Source organism: Gavia stellata, chromosome 24, assembly GCF_030936135.1.
Source record: "Gavia stellata isolate bGavSte3 chromosome 24, bGavSte3.hap2, whole genome shotgun sequence".
Taxonomy (NCBI): domain Eukaryota; kingdom Metazoa; phylum Chordata; class Aves; order Gaviiformes; family Gaviidae; genus Gavia; species Gavia stellata.
The window spans coordinates 6,905,134-6,925,058 of record NC_082617.1 but is presented as its reverse complement, the minus strand read 5'-3'; the positions used below and the strand labels follow the sequence as shown (position 1 = coordinate 6,925,058).

Genomic DNA, 19,925 nt, shown 5'->3' with positions numbered 1-19,925 from the left:
AAAACCAGCAGATAACCTGCCCGAGATCCCCACTGGAAAGGCTATTGGAAGTTGTAGGTCAGAACACAGTGGGTCAGAAGGAGTTTGGGATTGGAACATGATCCTTCCAGTTGCCTGCAGGTATAGTTCCCAAAGATGCTTATAGGAAGGAGAAACTGTGATCAAATTCAAGTAAAGCCAAAAGACAAGTCAAGTTCATTACCTGCGCCTGCTTTTGCCTGTAAGGTTTTGTCCACTTACACTAGAATGAGATTTGGCCCAGGGAGACGAGGCCCAGGGTGGGCGTACCGCAGGAGTGATCTGGCACAACCATTCCTCCATTGCTGAGCGAGGAGCAGTTCTGATGATCTCCACTTGCTTTTTCAGAGTCTCCTTTCTGTGTTGGGTTAATTCCTTGGCCAACTCTTTGGACCTGGTGCTGAAGCATGCTCTCAGAAAAAGAATTAATGAAAAAGAGAGGGAAGAAAAGAGCTTTCATTTCCAACTTGTGCTGCCTTCATGTTTGCATGGAAATCCATTCTGCAGCACAGGGAGGGATCAGAAGGGCAGGAGCCCAAGCCACCGGGCAGGCTCAGTCACAGCTGTGCTCTTGTTACCCATAGACACCATTTGGTGCCTGAATTTGAAAGGTTACATCATTCACAGCCTTAACTGATCCTTTGTACAGGTGTCATGGCCCAGGCAGTGGCTGAACAGAGCATCTGAAAGGGGAGGAGGGAAGGTGCCTGATCCACCCTGGGTGCCTTTGGGGGTAGTGATTCAGGTGAGGAAACGGAATTAAACTCTTCCATCTTGTACTGATACCGCAGGAATGAAGGAAAGAGAGAGCACCAAAGGCTTTAGAGAAGCAGAGAGCTGGAGACACAGACAAGTGTCCTGATCTTTGCAGCTGCAGGATAAGGATCAGAAACAGAATATAGTTAAGGATGTTTTGCAACAACTTCCCCAGCAATGGCTCCTCAGCTGTGGCACAGAGGACCGCAGCACTGGTGTTCTTGCTGCCAACAGGGAAATACTTACTGATAAGATGCAGGTTTTACATGAAAAATAAACATTTCAACACAATTTTTGTGTGAAATATGTAGAAGGGTGCACATTAGGGTTGCTTCTAATGTGATTCGACCCTTTGAAAGTGAAATGGCGTTGTTGGTCTTCAGTCATTTCTGCTAAACACCTCCAAGGCTCTAGCAAGCCCTCCTTCAGTGCCAGTGAGCGAGTCTTAATACTAGAGCCATGAGATTTTTCAAATAAGAAAATACACAGGAATGGCTTCCCCTAATTATCTGCCTTGCCCATCCTTCTTTATCCTGTACTAAAGATGAAGGAGGGCAAAAGTGTCTTGCCTTTTTCCGGGTCAGTCGCTCATACTTTTTTGTGACAGATTTGAAATGGTTTGGCTGAGTAAGTCCCACGGAGCTCCAGGTGCAGACGTCCAGCACGTGCATAAACCTTGCTTTACACTGCACTCAAAGGGAAGCCAAACCAGTCCGTATGTTTCCCTCTGGCTTCTGATCCACTTCACGGTCTAGTTCAAGGACTTGCGTGAAGCTTCTGGCTTGACGCTACAGAAAAATATTTAGCTAGAACATGAAATTTCACTTGGAACGATGGCAAACAATTACAGGCACGAGATATGGGGCCACCAGATCCCACTGGGGCTACACAAAGGATTGTCCCAACAGTAAATTTTGTGGTGGTTTATCCAGCCCACTCTATAGGAAACCACGCAATGTGGTTTCTGCCACTTCCCTTACAGAGGGCCTTTGTCAGCCAGATAACCCCTGCAATGAGGAAACATTTTCTTGCTGTGTAGCCTCATTTCCAAACATGTTTCATGTTAACTCATTCCCACAGTGTCTCTTGGGAGCGGGGATACCAAGGAATTAAGGGCATACTGCCAGAGAGGTCAAAATGCTGCAGGTTCTTTTGAGGTCAGCAAGTGATGGGCTGTAAATACAACTATCAACATCCTGCTGGTGCAACAGCTTTGCAGGACACTTGCCAATGTACTTTTCTCAATGCATCTTTTCTTCCCCTCTGGTTATAGCTGTCCTGATGTCCCTGTAAATTCATCCTGGAACTTCATTTGAGGAAAGGATCTACTGAATCAAAAGCTTCCTTCTGCTCTTCCCCTTCCCATAACTTCCCTCAAGATGGCATCCGATAGCCCTGAGTCACTAATGACCTTGTGCACAGATTACTGCCTTCGCAACTTGGAGGGGACTCTCTGCTACCTACTGGACAATGAAACTCTCCGGCTCCATCCTGATATCTTCTTGCCAAGCGAGATTTGTGACAAACTTGTCAATGAGTACGTTTCAGGCCTGTGGAGAAGCTGTTTTCTGGTTTGGGAAGGAGCCGGGAGCTCAGGGAAGGGGGAGTATAGTTCTCTAAGAAGAGTGACGGGAAAGGATAAAAGGCGGGGGGGGAAGGGGGAAGAATTCATAGGGCTTTTTTTTCCAATTGATCCTCATATTGGAAATAAGGATTTGCATTAACTGCGGAAGGAACTATCCCCAAGGGTTATTGTACTGCTGTATATCCGTCTAGTTTCTGTGGAAATCACCATTTCCGCATAGGTAAACCCTTCTTCTTCCAAGAACATCAATAAGCAGCAAAGGAGCCTTCCTATTTCCCACCACTGAAGCATTACAACTCTCTCTCAAACCAGAGAAATAAGAGTGCAAAGTGCTAACAGATGTTAAATTTTAAGGCTGCTGTTCCCATAGCTTTACAAAGCGACCTGTTTCCAGGGATTTATAATTTGGCTATCACAGCCTTTCTTGGCTGAACTCCTGCCCACAAAGTCTGGCAGAGAACTTCGGCCAGCTACTTTTCTGAAAATGAAAAATCAAATTACTAGCTTTAAACAGCTAGGGAAAAAAAATAATCCTGGAGTCTGTGCTTGCCACAATCCAGTTTGCTCACACACACACACGACCTTGCACAAATCTTTGCTTGAAGTTTTCCTAAGGATTGTTAGTTCTGTGCAAGAAGAGGTAATGGGCCAGCTCCAATTACCCCAAAGGCTATTCTGGATGATCAGGAGGGAGTTTGCGTGTGCTTACGCTCTTTGTCACATTTTCTTCTAACCGGTGAAGGTGCTAGAGCTGTAGCTGAGCCTTTGTGTCATGCTGTACTAATGCCATTGCCCCAATACAGGTATGTGGAGTTGGTGAAGACGGACAGCATCTTTGAACCCCATGAAAGCTTCTTCACCCTGTTCTCAGATCCCCGGAGCACCAGACTGGCTCGGATCCACTTGCGGGAACAGATTGTGCAGGACCAGGACCTGGAAGCCATCAGGAAGCAGGTGGTATTGCACTGACAGCCTCCAGCTGCCTCTTCGCATAGCAGCATAGCTGCATGGGCACCAGCTAGAATCCCAGGCACCCAGAGATTTCCCAAGACTCCATCCTTCACCATCCAAATTTACTTTGGGAGAACCTCAGCTTCTCCCTGCTCAGCTCCCAAAGCCACTGTAGGGAATGCAATGGGGACTCTGTCAAGTTCGGTGATACGTGTTCTCAGGCTCTCCCAGTGGGAGGTGATGTAGCAAACAGGGTGGGCACTCTACCTGCGAAATATTTTTAACTTTCATTTCCCATCTTCCAGGATCTTGTTGAGCTCTACTTGACTAACTGTGAGAAGCTGACAGCCAAGAGTCTGCAAACCTTGGTGAGCTTCAGCCACACACTTATCTCCCTTAGCCTCTTTGGCTGCTGTAATATATTCTATGAGGAGGAGAACCCTGGAGGCTGCGAAGATGACTGTTTGGTGAACCCCACTCGCCAGGTCTTGGTCAAGGACTTTACTTTTGAAGGCTTTAGCCGCTTGCGCTTCCTGAACCTGGGCCGCTTGATCGAAGGGGTGAACGTGGAGACGTTGCTTCGGCCTTTGGCCTCCCTTGCAGCTCTTGATCTCTCTGGCATCCAGCTGAATGATGTGGGGTTTCTGACCCAGTGGAAGGACAGTCTGGTTTCCTTAGTGCTTTACAACATGGACCTTTCAGAGGAGCACATCCAAGTGATCGCACAGCTTCGCAAGCTCAGGTCAGCAGATCTGTTCTTCATTGTTTATCCTTTTCCCGCTGACAGGGAAAGGTCTTTTAGGAATGGTCTACTTGCCTGTTAATGGAGAGCCACCCACTGCTGGTTTCAGGTTATAAACCTTCCCATGAACAGGCTCACTCATTGACTCACTGTGCATGTCTGACATGTCTAAAGACAGTCTGCATTTTGCTTGCAAAAGGACATCACTTAGCAGAAACTCCCTCTTGGAAAAACAAAAAACACCACCACCCCCCCCCAAAAAAAATCCACACACCACAACTGCACACACCAAAAAAAGAAAAAAAAAACAACAAAAAACAAAGCAAAACCAACCACTCCCCCCCGCCAAACAAAAATAACAGTTGAATACCTGAGAGATGGCAAAAAAATTAATACAGATGTGTACATATATTAATACAGCAATAATCACACTGTGAAACTCAGTCCTCCAAACCATTTGTGAAACCGGAATGTCCAAAGTTTAAGCCTGGCTCTGAGATAAAACTAGGAAAAAATCTCTGAGCTCAGACTGTCTACTCGCTGCGCTCTGTGGAAGCACACTGGGCATGGATGGTGCAACCAAGGGAGAAAGCAGTGTAAATAAATAGGCACTCCTGACCTAACAGTGTTGACAGTGAAATGACTTCCTGAAACAGCGTTGAGAGAATTGCTATTCAAACTGCACAGTGGTATCGGGGAAAGGGATCCAGGACTTTCCAAGCCAGAGAGGGGCCTTACTATTCACACAAAGGATACTTTGCAATGGCTTTAGTATCATCTCTACTGACTGCAGACACTAGAGGGTACCATGTTAACATATGACCTAGGAGTCTTGGGAAATGTCCTCGATAACATTTTCTAAATCCAAGTACTTTAACTCCCAGTGACTTGCAATGAAACTCGGTCTGCAACAGGTAGAAGACACTTTTGTGAGTGGGATGTCAGCTCCTGTCTTAGGCAGTTTAGAAAAGTCTCTCGCGAGGGCCTTCGCTACTGCTTGGCAGGCATGAGCAGCCCCTGTCCTGTCAGGGACCCCACCTGCACATGGTGGCTGGTCAGTTTGTCCCACCACTCCCTTAGCATCAGGGTTTCCCCAAAGCTTAAGCATTTAAATACCTGAAGATAAATGAAATCAGGGCATCATAATAGCTTGGGGTAGAAAAAATAGGAGATTGGGGAAGCAGACAAAAACTTGTGTAACTTAATTTGTGGGATGAGGCAACATATGTTTCTGGGGATGCAGAGATCCTCTAGTGCATTTTAATCACCAGACAGAAATGCCCAGGTGGCTGCTGTGATGGAGCTTGGGAAAAGCAGTTCCTGAGCCTGGAGCAATTTCCTTCGTGGTGTGTGGCCAAATGATTCATTGTGCTCTTTTGTAAGTAGACCTCTACCAGATATCTGTGTGCTTCGGTTAGACACAGGGCCAGATACTACAGAACCACATTCCTGTATCTTGTGAAGGAAATAATAACCATAATAAATAAATAATAATCACACTTGGCTTGTCATCTTCCTCTGGTAGAGAGGCAGAAGCCCCAGCTAATGCTTTCCAGGCTCTGAGCTCCTCTCTGTCATTTGCAGGCACTTGGATATCTCCCGAGACCATCTGTCCAGTTATTACAAATTCAAGCTGACCCGGCGGGTTCTAAACCTGTTTGTGGAAAACTTGGTAAACCTCACTTCGCTCGATATCTCAGGGCACACCATGCTGGAGAACTGCACTATCCCAAGCATGGAGGAGAAGATGGGCCAGACAAGGTAAGGAAACAGCAATTACTGAGGTCTGCTTGGACAGATAGATCAGTCAAAGATGAATTAAGAACAGTTCCCTCTTCTAAGTTTCCAAATTCTGTAGGTCTAATTAATACTAAAAAGCAGGATACAGCTGTTGCTAGTTTCTCCTGATGCTAAAGACTGGTATGGGAATCAGCTGAGATTCTTGTATGTGACACATGTAAGAACTTTTAAGAGTAATAAAGAATTCATCCTATATGCCTCCCATACATACCTGAAGAAGTATTTCACTTCTTCTCCACACACATTCTTCCAGGGATCTCTTGCAGTGGTCTGTATTTCTTCTGAAAGGACTCCAAAGCCCTTTACACATTTTCTACGTGAAACATTCTTACCCTCACTGAAATCCAGGCTCTTCTGAGATACAGCATTTCTACACTGAGTCAGTACATCAGCGTTCATAGAAGGGCTGAGTGTTTTAGGAACTTAGAATCTAAAGGCGTATTTTCAGATTTGACCTGGATGCTGAGCGGATCAACCTTTGAAAATCCTGGTGCACCTCAGTAGGGGCATACCTAGAGGTCTGGTTTTCCAGATCAGCCAAGAACTCTGCCTTCCTATTCCCCGAGCACTTACTGAACAAAAGCAAACAAGTGGGACAGTGTTGGCTTCTTTCCACACGTGCTGGTGAAAAAAAAAATACTGGCTGTTGGTCAATAAGGAACACAGCAGCAAAACTAGTGTTCTTGCATGATCACAGAAGCAGACTAGCATGTCTATCAGGTGACATGCAGTCCAGTTTGCAAATAGTTTGGATCAGTGAAATCCACAGCCCTTTCCTAAGAGGAAATGTTCACCAGGACAAATTCTGCCTGGGAAAGCTGCATTCTGTTTGCATGAATTCTTACTGCTGTTTCTGTTGACACATTTAGCCCTTCACTCAGGATCGCCTGGGATGAATGTCTAGTGTTACGTTTAGAAGCTGACTGGCATACAACTGAAGTGTAGCTATTACTCTAGTTATGGAGCAGTACAGAGTGAATGGAGAGCTGATAGCTGTCTCTGTGGCAGGAGACACCTGAAGAAACACAGTACCAACATGAGTGATCTCTTTGTTTTTTTTTTCCTCAGCATTGAGCCAGCAAAGAGCAGCATTGCTCCCTTCCGGGGTCTGAAACGACCGCTCCAGTTCTTGGGCCTTTTTGAAACATCCCTCTGCCGCCTGATGCATATTCCAGCCTACAAGGTAATGAGGCTGCAAGAATATTGGCAGTAGGTACTTGGTAGAAGTTGAAAGAACATAAAAATTACAGTAGAGTTGAGATCTTAGGGTCTCAGGTGCAATAACTGAGCTCTGACCTTTCAATAGCTACTTGATAATGCAGGAAAGCTGCCAGAAGGCAAGACCTGTACCCCACATGGTTTTTACAAGGGTTAAAAAACATGCCTCTTAGAGAAGGGCATGGAAAAATCATCCTGCCTGAAGGACCAGGATGTCTGTGACTACAAGAAAAGTATTTAAGACAATAGGAGTCTTGCTTGTGAATAGCATCCTCCTGCCCCAAAGGTGCCATTTCTTGTCCCTCTGGGCTGAGAAGTGACGCAACCTCTTTGCTCTCACCCTGGGCCTAATCCTACTAGCAGGGCAGAGGGAAGCTGTACCCTTCGACCTTCCAGATCTACCCTCGGAGTTCCTTTCTCATGTTAGTTTTCCTTCTTCATCATTTCTTCCCTGACTCGTCTTGTTCCTCCGTGCCAGGTGAGTGGAGACAAGAACGAAGAGCAAGTCCTGAATGCTATTGAGGCTTACACTGAACACCGGCCAGAAATCACTTCCCGGGCCATCAACCTCCTTTTTGACATTGCCCGTATCGAACGCTGCAGCCAGCTGCTGCGAGCTCTTCAGGTAAGCCCCATGCACCGCACAAGGGAAATTTTGCAGTGCCAGTCTTTTCTCCCCATTCTGGAGAAAGTTCCAGTAGTGCAGTGGAACTGGGTACCTTCATTTCATAAGCATGTTCCTGCGATGCCCGGGCCATACATTCCTCGCAGGCTTGTACAGTCTTTGCCCCACACAGCCATAACAGTCACTCCAAGACTCAACAGCAAGTCAGCGGCACTGAAGTTTCATGTTGCTTCTCCGCAGCTGGTGATCACAGCCCTCAAGTGCCACAAGGATGACAAAAACATCCAGGTGACAGGCAGCGCGGCGCTGTTCTACCTGACCAACTCCGAGTACCGCATGGAGCAGAGTGTAAAGTTGCGGCGCCAGGTCATCCAGGTGGTGCTGAATGGCATGGAGTCCTACCAGGAAGTCACAGTAAGAGCAGCCCAGCCTCCTTTGGCTCCCATGGTCCTCCTTCCCTTAAGTCTTTAGCCTGGTGTTAGCATCTGGGTCTTCTAAGCCTACAGGATGTGAGCCAAGGCAGACACCAGAGAGGTTATTGCCCAGATCTGCTCCTTGCCTTCACTCAGTGATGGGGATTACATGCAGGGTGCTCCTTACCCACGCAATGTTCTCCACGGCAAGGGGAAGAAAGTGATGATAGCAAGGCTCCTTTTTATCTGATTACAGTGGTCAAAGGGTGTGTACAACACACAGCATAGATGTCCAGCACTGACTGTGGGGTGAAAAGAGTGTGGGTGTTGGGCATGTTGAGTCAACAGAAAGAAACATTATCCCGATAGACTGTATTGGAAGCTGGCTGACATTGTACATTACGATGCCACTGGGTTGCAGAACGGTGACTGCTGCGTAGAGAGTTACAGGCAGCAATGAACTGGCTTGGAAAGTGATGGGCTTTGGGTGATTGTGTGGCCACGTGAGACTAGAGTGAGAGAGAAGAGGATACTGATAGAGCATGGCTAAAGCAGAATGCTAGATAGGAGGGTAGCAGAAATTTTAGTGGTTGTAGTCAAGCAAGAAGATGGTTTCAGTACCAAGCAGCAAAGGAACGTGAGGTGATGGGGTCCATGTTTTCTTAGCTACCTGGCCCAGCATTTCCTTCCTTTTGACCCAGGTACAGCGAAACTGCTGCCTGACACTGTGTAACTTCAGCATTCCTGAGGAGCTGGAGTTCCAGTACCGCCGAGTCAACGAGCTGCTGCTGAACATCCTCAACCAGAGCCGTCAGGATGAGTCTATTCAGCGCATTGCTGTGCACCTCTGCAACGCTCTGGTCTGCCAGGTGGACAACGATCATAAAGAAGCCGTGGGCAAGATGGGGTTTGTCATGGTTGGTATGGTCCCAAGGTGTCTACTTACCCTTAACCCAGGCTAGCACAATTCCCTTGCAGTGGTCCACCAAACCCATCCAACCTTACAGTAGCACGGGAGGGAACTAATGTCCCAGCAATGCTAACATCTCCTGGAACCTATCCCTCCATGTGACATCTTTTACTGGCTTGCCAGCACTGGAAGTCATGATCTCAGAGATAGGCTGCCTGTAACAGCAGGGAAGCAGCCTGACCTTACACCTTCCCTCTTCTCTTCACCACACCATATCATTTCCAGAACTGGTACCACCTTGTGACTAGCTCCTTCTGCATCTCCCCGAGCTTGCATCAGCTTCCCAACTCATGTCAACCCATACCCCTCATGTTTTCAAAGAGCTGCGGAGGCCACTGCTTCAGTGCAGTTATACCACATTCCAGGCTCTGTCATACAGATCAAAACGGACTTGACTGCAAACTCAACAGCTTGGGGACCGTGGCATACTTCAGCTCTGTGAATACTTGCAACATTGAACATAACCCAGTCCCACTGGTTTAGAGAGAGAGATACCAAGTAGGTTCTCTACAAAGGATCAAAATTACATATGCCTGCAAATTGGCTGTAGCCAGCCCTGCAGTACTACAGCTGCTAGTTTTAGCTCTGTGATTCTTTTAACTGTTCTCACTCTTCCCCTTCCTCTGCCCACAGACAATGCTAAAGTTGATTCAGAAGAAGCTGGCTGATAAAACGGTGAGTGTTTCCCCCCAAAATGTACAGAGTATTTTCTCTTCAGTCTGACTTAGGCATGGAGATCAGTCCAGAGTGCCAGCTCAGCTTCTCTACCAAATGAGATCTCGGCTAGTGCTGCAGGAGTGGGGGCATGTGACAGGGAGGGAAAAATATTAAACAAAAAAACCTACTTGCTGACAAGTTGAAAGTGAATAACAAGGTTGTCTTACCTCTGGAGCCATCTAGGGTGATACCAGAGAGGAAACACAAGTAGTTGGTTTGCACTGGGCTCCCACGTTAGTGAAGATCTGTTTCTGTCCCTTTCTCTTCGGCTCTGTAGTGTGATCAGGTGATGGAATTCTCCTGGAGTGCCCTCTGGAACATCACTGATGAGACCCCTGATAACTGTGAGATGTTCCTTAACTACAGTGGCATGAAACTGTTCTTGGAGTGCTTGAAAGTAAGTATGTCTGGTTTCCTCCGGAGAAATGCTGACATTAGCAGTGGAGATCCAGGTGCCTGGGCAGGATCCCTGGCTATACTAATCTATAAGCAGTACTTGTTGCACAAACAGAAAAGAAAAACAGAACAGAAAAGAAAAAGCTTGCATGCTTTCTTCTTTCTCACATCCATCCACTCAACCAGTAGAAGAACAGAGAAACTTACACTCAACACACCTTCCTCTTTCCCCATCTGGTACACAGTCCCCCTTAAGTAGACCAGCAGCGAGTAGTGGGCCCTGGCCTCCAGTCTCTCATTTCACTTGTATCTTGAACACTAGAGATCCCATTTGGCATCTGCTAAAGAACCGTTGCTGACTACCCAAAAATGCTCAGCCTTTCTAGACATGCTGTACAATCTTTCTCCAGGGTTGCTTGTTCTCAGCATCACCATAGCCCTACTTTTGTTTAATCCTCTTCTTTACTTGCTTAGGAATTCCCAGAGAAACAGGAGCTGCATCGCAACATGCTGGGCCTCCTGGGCAATGTAGCAGAGGTGAAGGAGCTCCGCCCGCAGCTCATGACCTCCCAGTTCATCAGTGTGTTCAGGTGAGTGCCTGGCTAACGAACAGCTGGGCTGGGGCAGGGTGAACACTCTGGAGCTCTGCTCCTGAATCACCTGGAGACTTTTAAACCTTTGGTGCGTCAGCACCTCTAAATGATCTCTTCTCTCTTGGCAGCAACCTGCTGGAGAGCAAAGCAGATGGGATTGAGGTATCCTATAATGCCTGTGGTGTGCTCTCCCATATCATGTTTGATGGTCCAGAGGCTTGGGGTATATGCGAGCCCCACCGAGAGGAAGTTGTAAAGAGGATGTGGGCAGCCATCCAGAGCTGGGATATCAACTCCAGGAGAAATATCAATTACAGGTGAGGAATAGAAAAGTTTGGCCCACTCACCTAGGAGCCAGGATTGTCACAGGAAGCGAGCAGCAACAGAGAAAAGAGAAGAGGTATAGTCCAGCATGGAGGCTCTGTTCCGGATGAAGGAGAAACATTCTCAGGGACATATTCTTTAGTGAGGGTTTTATATCTTCCTTTGAAGCATGTTACACAGACATCTTGCCTGGCAATTCCTATGGGAGAAGGGTGGGAGCCCAACAGAATTTTTCTTGCATTTCTGGTAAAATTGCGTAGTTCAGGAAACCCATAATCTGACTATCTGGGACTGCCTAAGCATTTTCCTCTGAGACTGCTCTCCTTTGCACCTCTTTAAGTCTGTTTGCTTCTGAAAGGCACACAGATTGCTGTAGCTTTCTCTCTTCTCTGCGGGATATTTAGACACAGTTCCCAGAAATTCCTTCAAGGGTTAATACAACTGGTGGAATCCTCCAAAGCCCTTCCTGTAAGAGGGTATCAGGTACTCTGTATTCCCATAGTGCGTGGCAGGGATCCAGAACAAATGGCATTCCAGTGCCTGAGCTACAGCATAGACACATCACTGTTGTCAGAAGAAACACAGCAACCTTTGCACTTGAGCAGCCAGCTTTGGCTGGGTGTAAGTTTGCTTTGGTCCCTCTGCAGAAAGATCAGTGCTGCTGGGCTTCAGCTGTCATGACAAAATGACTGACAGCGGATGGAAATCAGTTCTTCGACTCAGTTGCATTTGTTGCAGCTATTTATCTGAGCAGCATGCTTATGCTAAAGTGGTGGGGCCTGTAAGCCTGCCAGTGTTGCTGTGTGACACGGACTTAGTCTTTGATGCCAGCATCTTTGACATGCCAATGGATTTACTCCTATGGTATCTATGAGCACAGAGTTTGTATTGCTTTGAGTGGCAAAGGTGCTGAAAGTAGCAGCTCTTGGATTTTTAACAACTTCTGCAATATTTCTGTGCAGGTCATTTGAACCAATCCTTCGACTTCTTCCACAAGGGATCTCCCCTGTCAGCCAGCACTGGGCTACCTGGGCACTGTATAACCTGGTCTCTGTCTACCGTAAGTTCCCTTTTTGAAATCACATCCACCGCGCTGTAAAAGTTGAGGGTGTGGATCTGAGCCTCTTAGCTGAAAAAATCTTCCCAGCTTAGCTATGTAGGTAGAGAGAACCTTCTTTGAATGATGCAGGAATGTCCAGGCAGCACAGCCAAACAAAAACCAATGAGAGTTAGTGTGTAGGAAATTCCTTCAATCCTTCTGGCCATGCTCTTATGTTCTCAGCCATTTTGTGTCTGTTGTTTTCACAGCCAGGGCACCCCTAGCAGGCTGGCTGGCTCCATAAAAAAGAAAAGTTTTGTGGCTTCTCAGGCCACAAGTTTCTCCTTCCCCTCCTGCCACCCTTTAATACCGCTCCTGTGAAGGTTCACAAGGACCTGTTTTGTTCTTTTCTCTGCAGCTGACAAGTACTGCCCACTGCTGATCAAAGAAGGTGGGATTCCCCTTCTGAAGGACATGATTAAAATGGCCTCAGCACGGCAAGAGACCAAGGAAATGGCCCGGTAGGAAGCCAATGCACTATCATCAAACATTCCATTTAGCTTTAGTTTAGTTTTTATTCTTCTACATCAAGTAAGGCTGCCAAAGAAAGGCCCATACTGATGTGTACGAGGGGTGAAAAGTGAACACAGGAGAAGAGCAGGAAAAAGAGGATGAAAACAGAAGACTAGAGAGGTGTTTGTAGGTGGGCAATGCACACAGGTCATTCAGGGTTGATGGATGCTGGGCAAATTGGTTATAGAAGTGGCTTGTTGGACAGGGGAGCCACATGGCTAATTGGCATCTCTTACACCGATAGTCTCCAGTCATCACTATTCTCCATGCTTGTGGGGGCTCTCTGTCTCCAGAATCATATTGGCCTGTCAGTAAAATTGCTGACTGCACAGTTAAAATGAGAGGATTTTTCAAAAGGTGGAACGAGTCCATCACCTTTGTGAGCTTTCCTAACTTACTTTGTTATGTGACCTTCCTTTGGAGTCATTCTTTCAGAATTTTAAAAGCCAGCTGCAGTTTCTAATCATTGCCAAACTGAGAGCTGTAATTTCATACCTGCAGGATGAATACAAAAGAGAGGTAGCGATCGGCTGGGGATAGGTACCTCGTGGGTGGGCAGCAGGCATTCCCCATAGCTGAGGGGTTGCTAAACGCTGGAGGTGGCTGAAGCCCGCAGAAGATGTGCACAGTCAGGCAGATTGTGTCTGGTGATGGGACAGTGCCAGAATGCTAAATGAAAAGAACAGGAAAAACAGGGAGAGGTGACAGCAGAGTGAATGACAAACATTCCATATGCACATGTTTCCTGATGTGATTCAAAGTTATCTGACAATTTGGATACGGGGGTGATGAATGAACGGTCACATATGGCTCTGGATGTATACTAACATGACTTGGAATTCCAAGGGGATGAACTGTGAGCTCTAAGCTGCTTTTGTGGAGTATACTGGTTTTGACACAAATACCGGTTGATTCATATCTCTGAAGAGACTGCCTGCAGCAAATAGTATACATTTACATAGAGATCAGGCTGTTGGACAGTCCTTATGTTATTGTCCCACAACTGTCGTGCAATAAGCATTGAACTAAACCCTCTCTCCTTGTCCTTGTTTTATCCATAGGAAAGTTATAGAGCACTGCAGTAACTTTAAGGAGGAGAACATGGACACTTCCAGATAGAGGCAATCATCTAATGCCCCTGGCCAGCACTGTATCCAGCTTCTCTCTAATTCACTGTATATAGGGAGGACTCTTTCTTACCAACTCGCCTGTTGGAAGGAAACTTTATGTGTGTGTGTGTGTGAGACCCTCAGTAGATGAAGGTGAACAGGGGAGGGGGGGAGGGACTTTTTGCACAACAAAATGCTTTCCTTAAATTAGTGGACTTTTTTGTTATGAAGTTTCAGGTTGAAGTTCTGTGTGTATGATTTCTGTATAAAAAGAAAACAAAAAACAAAGACAACTACATTATGTATCTTTTAACCTTTTTATTTTAGACCACACAGAGAGCCTCAAATGATCATGAGCTTGAAAACCTAGTCGTGTGATCGCTAGTGTGACATTTTTATTTCCCACTTTTTAGAAAATTCCCTTTTGCTGTATTGCATGAGGTCCTGTAATGTCTGCAAGAACACCAGTCCTGAATCAGTATTGGCTGCTCAATGGGGTTACAGGCAGCGATGAGTTATTTATTTGGTTAGAGAGGTTGGGGGACACAATACCAGAGATTTAGACCAAAAGAACTGACCTTTTTAGTGATATTCGTAAAAGGAGGAAATGGGGAAGAATGATCTTTAAGTCAATTCACTCCCTTAAGGTTTTTTTTAATACAAGACTCACATTAATGGAAGCATTGCTAACTGTATGTGGGTCATTCAGAAGTAAGACATTCCCGTTAAAGTCAAGAGGTCTGTTTTGTCCCCTTTGGCAGTACAGTAGGATCTGCCTGCCCACCCAGCCTCGTAAGGTCAGGGATGACCAGTAAAACCAGTTACGCATCCTTGGCAACACAGAGCTTTTCTCTCTAAGGGAGCCTGTGCAACAAGGAACAAGGTTTGTTCACAAAGGGCTACACATCTTCATTCCAGTTCTTCAACACCTTTTTAGTTGTGTTCTGTTTTATGGGGAAGGGCTACAAATGCCAGAAAGCCTCTTTCCCCTCCGCATAGTAAGCTCTGCTAGGCCCCAGTCCAGAGCGGCTTGTACCACTTGTGTGAGTCCCAGTAATGGACTGGAGCTGTTCTACTCTTTTTCAGTCTGCATCAGTGCAAGCCATGCTCAGTGGCAAAGTAATCTCCCTTTATAGGAAGCTCACTGCAGCACAAATGCTGTAATTGGAGGTGCTGAAGTCCTCTCGTGAGACTGGGGAGTCTCCAGGCACCCTTTGGAGGGTGATCCCATGAAACAGCACCTCTTGTTCCACCCCAACATCTTCCCCCTCTTCTGGGAAGCAGAAGGCCTTATTCTTACCTGACTCCCACTAGCACTTACCAGTGCAGTCCCACTCGCATCAGCAGCATTACTCCAATTTATACCATGTAGGTGAGAGGAGGGTCCCGCTAAGGTGGTCTTCACCTGTAAGACTCTAGACCTATAAAGGCTCACAAACCCAAAGGCCAAGGTTTGCCTCACAGCCAGGCACTCAACAACACAGCGTGCAGTCCGTGCTTAGAGCCCTCTGCCTGCCACAGTTCCTTTGCAATTCACAAAGCTTCCCTTAGAAGGGATTTGGAAAAGATTTTATGTCTAGTAGTAGTAAGAGGAGACAGCGGCCATGTGAGTTAGGACATTTCAGGCCTCTGAGCACAGCCTTGCTGCTCTCTTCCCTTCTATACATTGCTCTCAAATTTGACTCGCTGCTATGAGGTTCTTCTAATGCTCAGAGTTAATGTTGTCATTGCTGAGCACGTTATAGACGGATCCTAGATACACAAACTGACACTTTAAATGACAGAACACAGCTGCCCTGGAGAGGTTTACTTTTTCTGCCTATATGGTGTTACTCGATGTCTTTCTTCTTCCTTTTTAACCATACGTCATTTGTTTTGATATTGTGAGATCTGTACTTTTTTCTTTAAGTATTTTTCAAACTTATATATATTTTTGTGTCACTTTTGAATTGTTTTCATATGGTTTGCAAAACTTGACGAATTATACTTTTTTTGCAGTCGTTTGATTGATTGAAATGTATTTTTCTCTTTCTTATTCCTGTTCCCCAAGAATTTGTGTCCCTATGAGCTTTGAGACAGGGAAGCTTATTTCAAGATCTATTTTCTGTGTAACATTTGCTAATCTTCCTTCTAGATGCAAAACTAAGAGAGGCTGCAAATACTGCCAGCCAACCTCGGAGCATTAGGAGAGTCAGGCTTTGCTCATTTAATTCTCCATTTAGTGCTACTGTCCTCTTGAAGTTGTTTCACACAACAGTGGCACCCACTAGGCTTTCTTCCTTTCTAATGCCCATATAGTGAAAGCTACCACTAAAATCTTGAATCACATGACAAAGAGCACTCAAGATTCTGACTATGTTGGCAAGGTGGGAGTGGAGCAGAAGGGGACGCATCACAGATGCGAGAGTTATCAGAAACCCATGTCCCCAGAATGCAGCTGCCACGTTGGGGAGGCAGCCGGAGCTCAGAAACTACTATCTCAGCTAGAGCAGACCTCAGCCTTGGATTGTAATCAGAGCCAAACAACCAGGCTTTACACTGAGACTTTGGCACAGTGACATTAAGGTTAATGAACAACTGATGGCTTGATTCCATCTGCCTCAAGACCCCAAAGGTTTGGGCTTTTCAAACCAGTGCTCCTATAAGCTCAGCTATTACTGAAGCCTCACCTGCTGCAAGCTGGACCATGGTATCCAAACTAACAAGATACAAGCTGCATCAAACCTTTGTTTTGTTTCAGATTCTAAAGATAACCTCTGTCCTCACTGCTCACATATCCTCATCAGCTGTACCTGAGCCTGAACCAGAATAAAAAGATTTAAAATTCCCAGCAACACGGAGATTAATGGAGTCAGGCCAGCCTGCCAGAAAAGCTTAGCTTTCTGAAATCCGTCACTGATCCCAGGGGGAAGGGGGAACTAGAACAGGTCTGTTACACCTAGCTACACATAAGATTTTGAGTCAGGCCACCAGCAAGGTAAATTCCTGAGACAGCATTTTAAAAGAAGTAGCATCCCTGATAGAGTAACATGAGCTTTAGCAACAAGCTTCAATGTCTTCAAGCCAAACTTTGTGAGCTGAAAAATAACATTTACTTTCAGTAAGGAGCAAAAGAGAGAAAGGTATCATCGGAACACCTGAGTGTAATCCAGGGATTCCTGCACTGGGGAGTTTGAAACTAGGTTGTACCTGTTTCCCTAACTGAAACAACAGGAGTTGTTTCACCCTAGGCATAATGCATGTACCATGACCTGAAAGCACTTTTTGGAGGCAAAGAGGAGTTAATGAATTGCTGCTGTAGATCCAAGGCTCGGGACAGAACAGGATAGTTGTCTGCAGATGTCATACCAATATTCTGCAAAGGAGGGGAGGGCAAAGTGGCTAATTTTTTATGAAGGTCTAATGTAGAAGGGGAAGTTGGATACCCTGAAATGCTTGACCATTACAGAGAAGCCTCTCAGGACTTCCAAGTTTGCTGGAGCAAAGGAACGAACCAGGAGACTTCAACTCCACACAGAATTATAGAGCCAACGACCAACCCTGCCCAGAAAACTAGAACAGGGTTCTGTCTGTCAAATGAGAATCCAGCTGGAGAGAAGTTCATAGTGTGTAAAGACATAGCAGAGGGGCTCCTTGTGCTCTGTAGCTGTTGTCCCATTCAGACTCTTACTCATGTTTTCATTACTATATTTCCTTTAATATTCAAAAGCTTGGCAAGCAGAGCATGAACACAACTCAGTAGTTCTCTACAGAGACTGTGCCAACAAAGGAACCCTCTACCTTGACTGTTTGTAGTTTCCTTCCTGGCTGGAGGATGCCTCGTCATTCAGTGGCTCAAGTCAATGATACAGCAGTCCTCAGCATGCCGGGTGTCAGCTGTCTGCCATTTTCTCTGGAATAGATAAGAGAGCAAATTGGCAGGCAACTTTCCACAAGTGCTTCCATTTTACAAGATCTGTGGGAGGAATTGCTTATAACGATTGGCATCTACTTGTATGATGCGTTACACCCAGCAGCACTAGACTTTCTCATCTAAACCAAGCCAAGGAAGTTTAGCACTGATGTTTGTGGCAATTAGTAACATTGCAGATAATTGATCTGCCCCATCTGCATCATGGCTGCTATTACCCTGCACCTACCTACTGGCTGAAACGATATCTATTCAGCGCTGAATGCTGCCCAGCTTGTCACCTTGGTTGGGCTTCTGCTGTAGTCACTCTGGTCTCCGCAAAAGATGAGCGGGAAGAAAAGTCTTGGGGCTGTGAGCCTATTCCCCTCTCATCACTTGAAGAAGGTAATTAATTAACAGTAGAGCAAGAGCTATAGGGGCACCACTGCATTCAGGTGCTACTCCACAGAAAAGATGATTTCTTGAGACTGTTTTGGGAGGAGCCTGCCACAGCTCAGGTATCAGAGGGTAGCTTGTGCTGGAAAAAGAGAGTTAAAAGTAGGGAAACAGCTGGTCTCCACAACAACCATGTGCATGAAGCACAGAGGGTAATGGTCATCAGGAATGGATGAAAAGTAACATGGGGGCTGGATGAGAAGACAGCACTTAAGAAAAGGAATGAGGGAGATTCCCTGCTGAACTGAAACACTTCTGCTTTAGCAGACCATATTTTGATTTCATATAATTGTCACTGATTCTCTCTGTAATTCTTTCCTTGTTTAAAAAAAAGTTTCTAAGCTAACCAAATATATATTTCCTTGTTTTGCTTAAAGAAAATAATCTCAGTTATAATGAGCAAGCATCTGCTTTTACTCTGTCCATTGACCTGCCTAATGTTGAGAGGCCTGGTTCAAATGTTTGTACATGGTGAAACCAAGCAAAAAAATATTAATGCACAACTGTTGCTTCCTTACAATTCTGAATGAATTAACTTTTCTGTTGTATCCATTGGATACCCGCTGTGTATTAAACCTAGTGCTTAACAATGTCTTCTTCCTTTGGTCTATGAATGTGGTTTATTTAGGTACATTACTGGTCCATTTGCTGTCATATATTTCTTTAAAAATGAAAGGAACTGCCATGTGTTGATGATGCAGTTCAGTGGCTTTTCCTTTCATCACTCCAAGGGATACAATACTTTTTGTCAATAGAAAAGAGGCGTGGAGGAAGAGAGTATTGTTATGAAATTATGTGAGAGGAGAAAAAAAACCACAGAACAATATTTGACTGTACAGCTTGCCTCTGAACTCTGTAATGGATCTGCGGCTTGCATTCCACAGCCTAAGCTTTGTAAGTGGGCAGAAGCTGAGTACGTAAGAAAAGACTCCAGCTTAAAACAGTGAATCTGCTTTAAGGCCAATGTGACTTTCTTCTTAAGACTCTGGTCCTGCAAGTGTTCAACTGCCAGTTAATTCAGTGGTCACTGTAAACTCTAAAGGATCAGACTCTAGGTGGCTGAAGTAGGAGGAGGAATCATGTGAAACCAAACTGCCTCTAGGAAGCTGAAAATGTACCACATTGTAAGAGTACAAAGAGATACCTTAGGCTTCCAGCAGCATGAAATTCCTAGCTGTAATGCCATAAGAATCTAGATTCTCTACTCAGAAACTTGCTAGTAGAGGCTCTCTGGAACTAAGCCTATTTCAACCAGTCATTTAGGTTGGAACCCTTGAGACAGAGATAAGCTCTGATGTCTGTAAGACAGGTTTCAAAGCTGTAAGAAAAGATAAAAAGCATAACATGCACCAAATTATTCTAATCACAAAGAGAGCAAGAATACATTCCTTAGGACAGATTATTCTATAATATCAAAATATTTCTACTTTCAAGTAGGTAAAATTGTTACTACTCAAATTGCCTTCATTAAGCTTTAAAATTTACACCTCTGCAAAGAACGGAAAGACACTACCCACCTTTTCTTTGTGTTTCTAGACAGAGCCTGATGTTACTGTTCTGAGCTTCCTACTCTTCTGAAAGGCTTCCTTTGCAAGTCAAGGAACAGAAAGATCTTCAGGATATTTAAAGCAGGCAGAGCGTAGCAGGGCCATCTCACATACAAACTCTGTATGTGAGGTTTGACAAGCACTGATGCAGTCTATGAGGTGTCTGAGGGAGGATTTCTGTAGGTTTTGCATTTACCTAGACTA

At 45.4% G+C, this 19,925-nt stretch overlaps 1 protein-coding gene across 1 annotated transcript; it reads left to right on the top strand.

Moving 5' to 3' along the window:
• Nucleotides 1-13,982, top strand: ZER1 (zyg-11 related cell cycle regulator). Its single transcript, XM_009821629.2, has 16 exons — nt 1-120; nt 2,048-2,311; nt 3,163-3,313; nt 3,616-4,052; nt 5,637-5,813; nt 6,921-7,035; nt 7,549-7,695; nt 7,936-8,109; nt 8,810-9,025; nt 9,712-9,753; nt 10,073-10,192; nt 10,666-10,781; nt 10,913-11,101; nt 12,071-12,168; nt 12,566-12,668; nt 13,782-13,982. Exons 2-16 carry the CDS (start codon nt 2,154-2,156, stop codon nt 13,837-13,839), a joined length of 2,301 nt encoding a protein of 766 aa, XP_009819931.1. The 5' UTR covers nt 1-120; nt 2,048-2,153; the 3' UTR covers nt 13,840-13,982.
• The last annotated feature ends 5,943 nt before the right edge of the window (nt 13,983-19,925 follow it).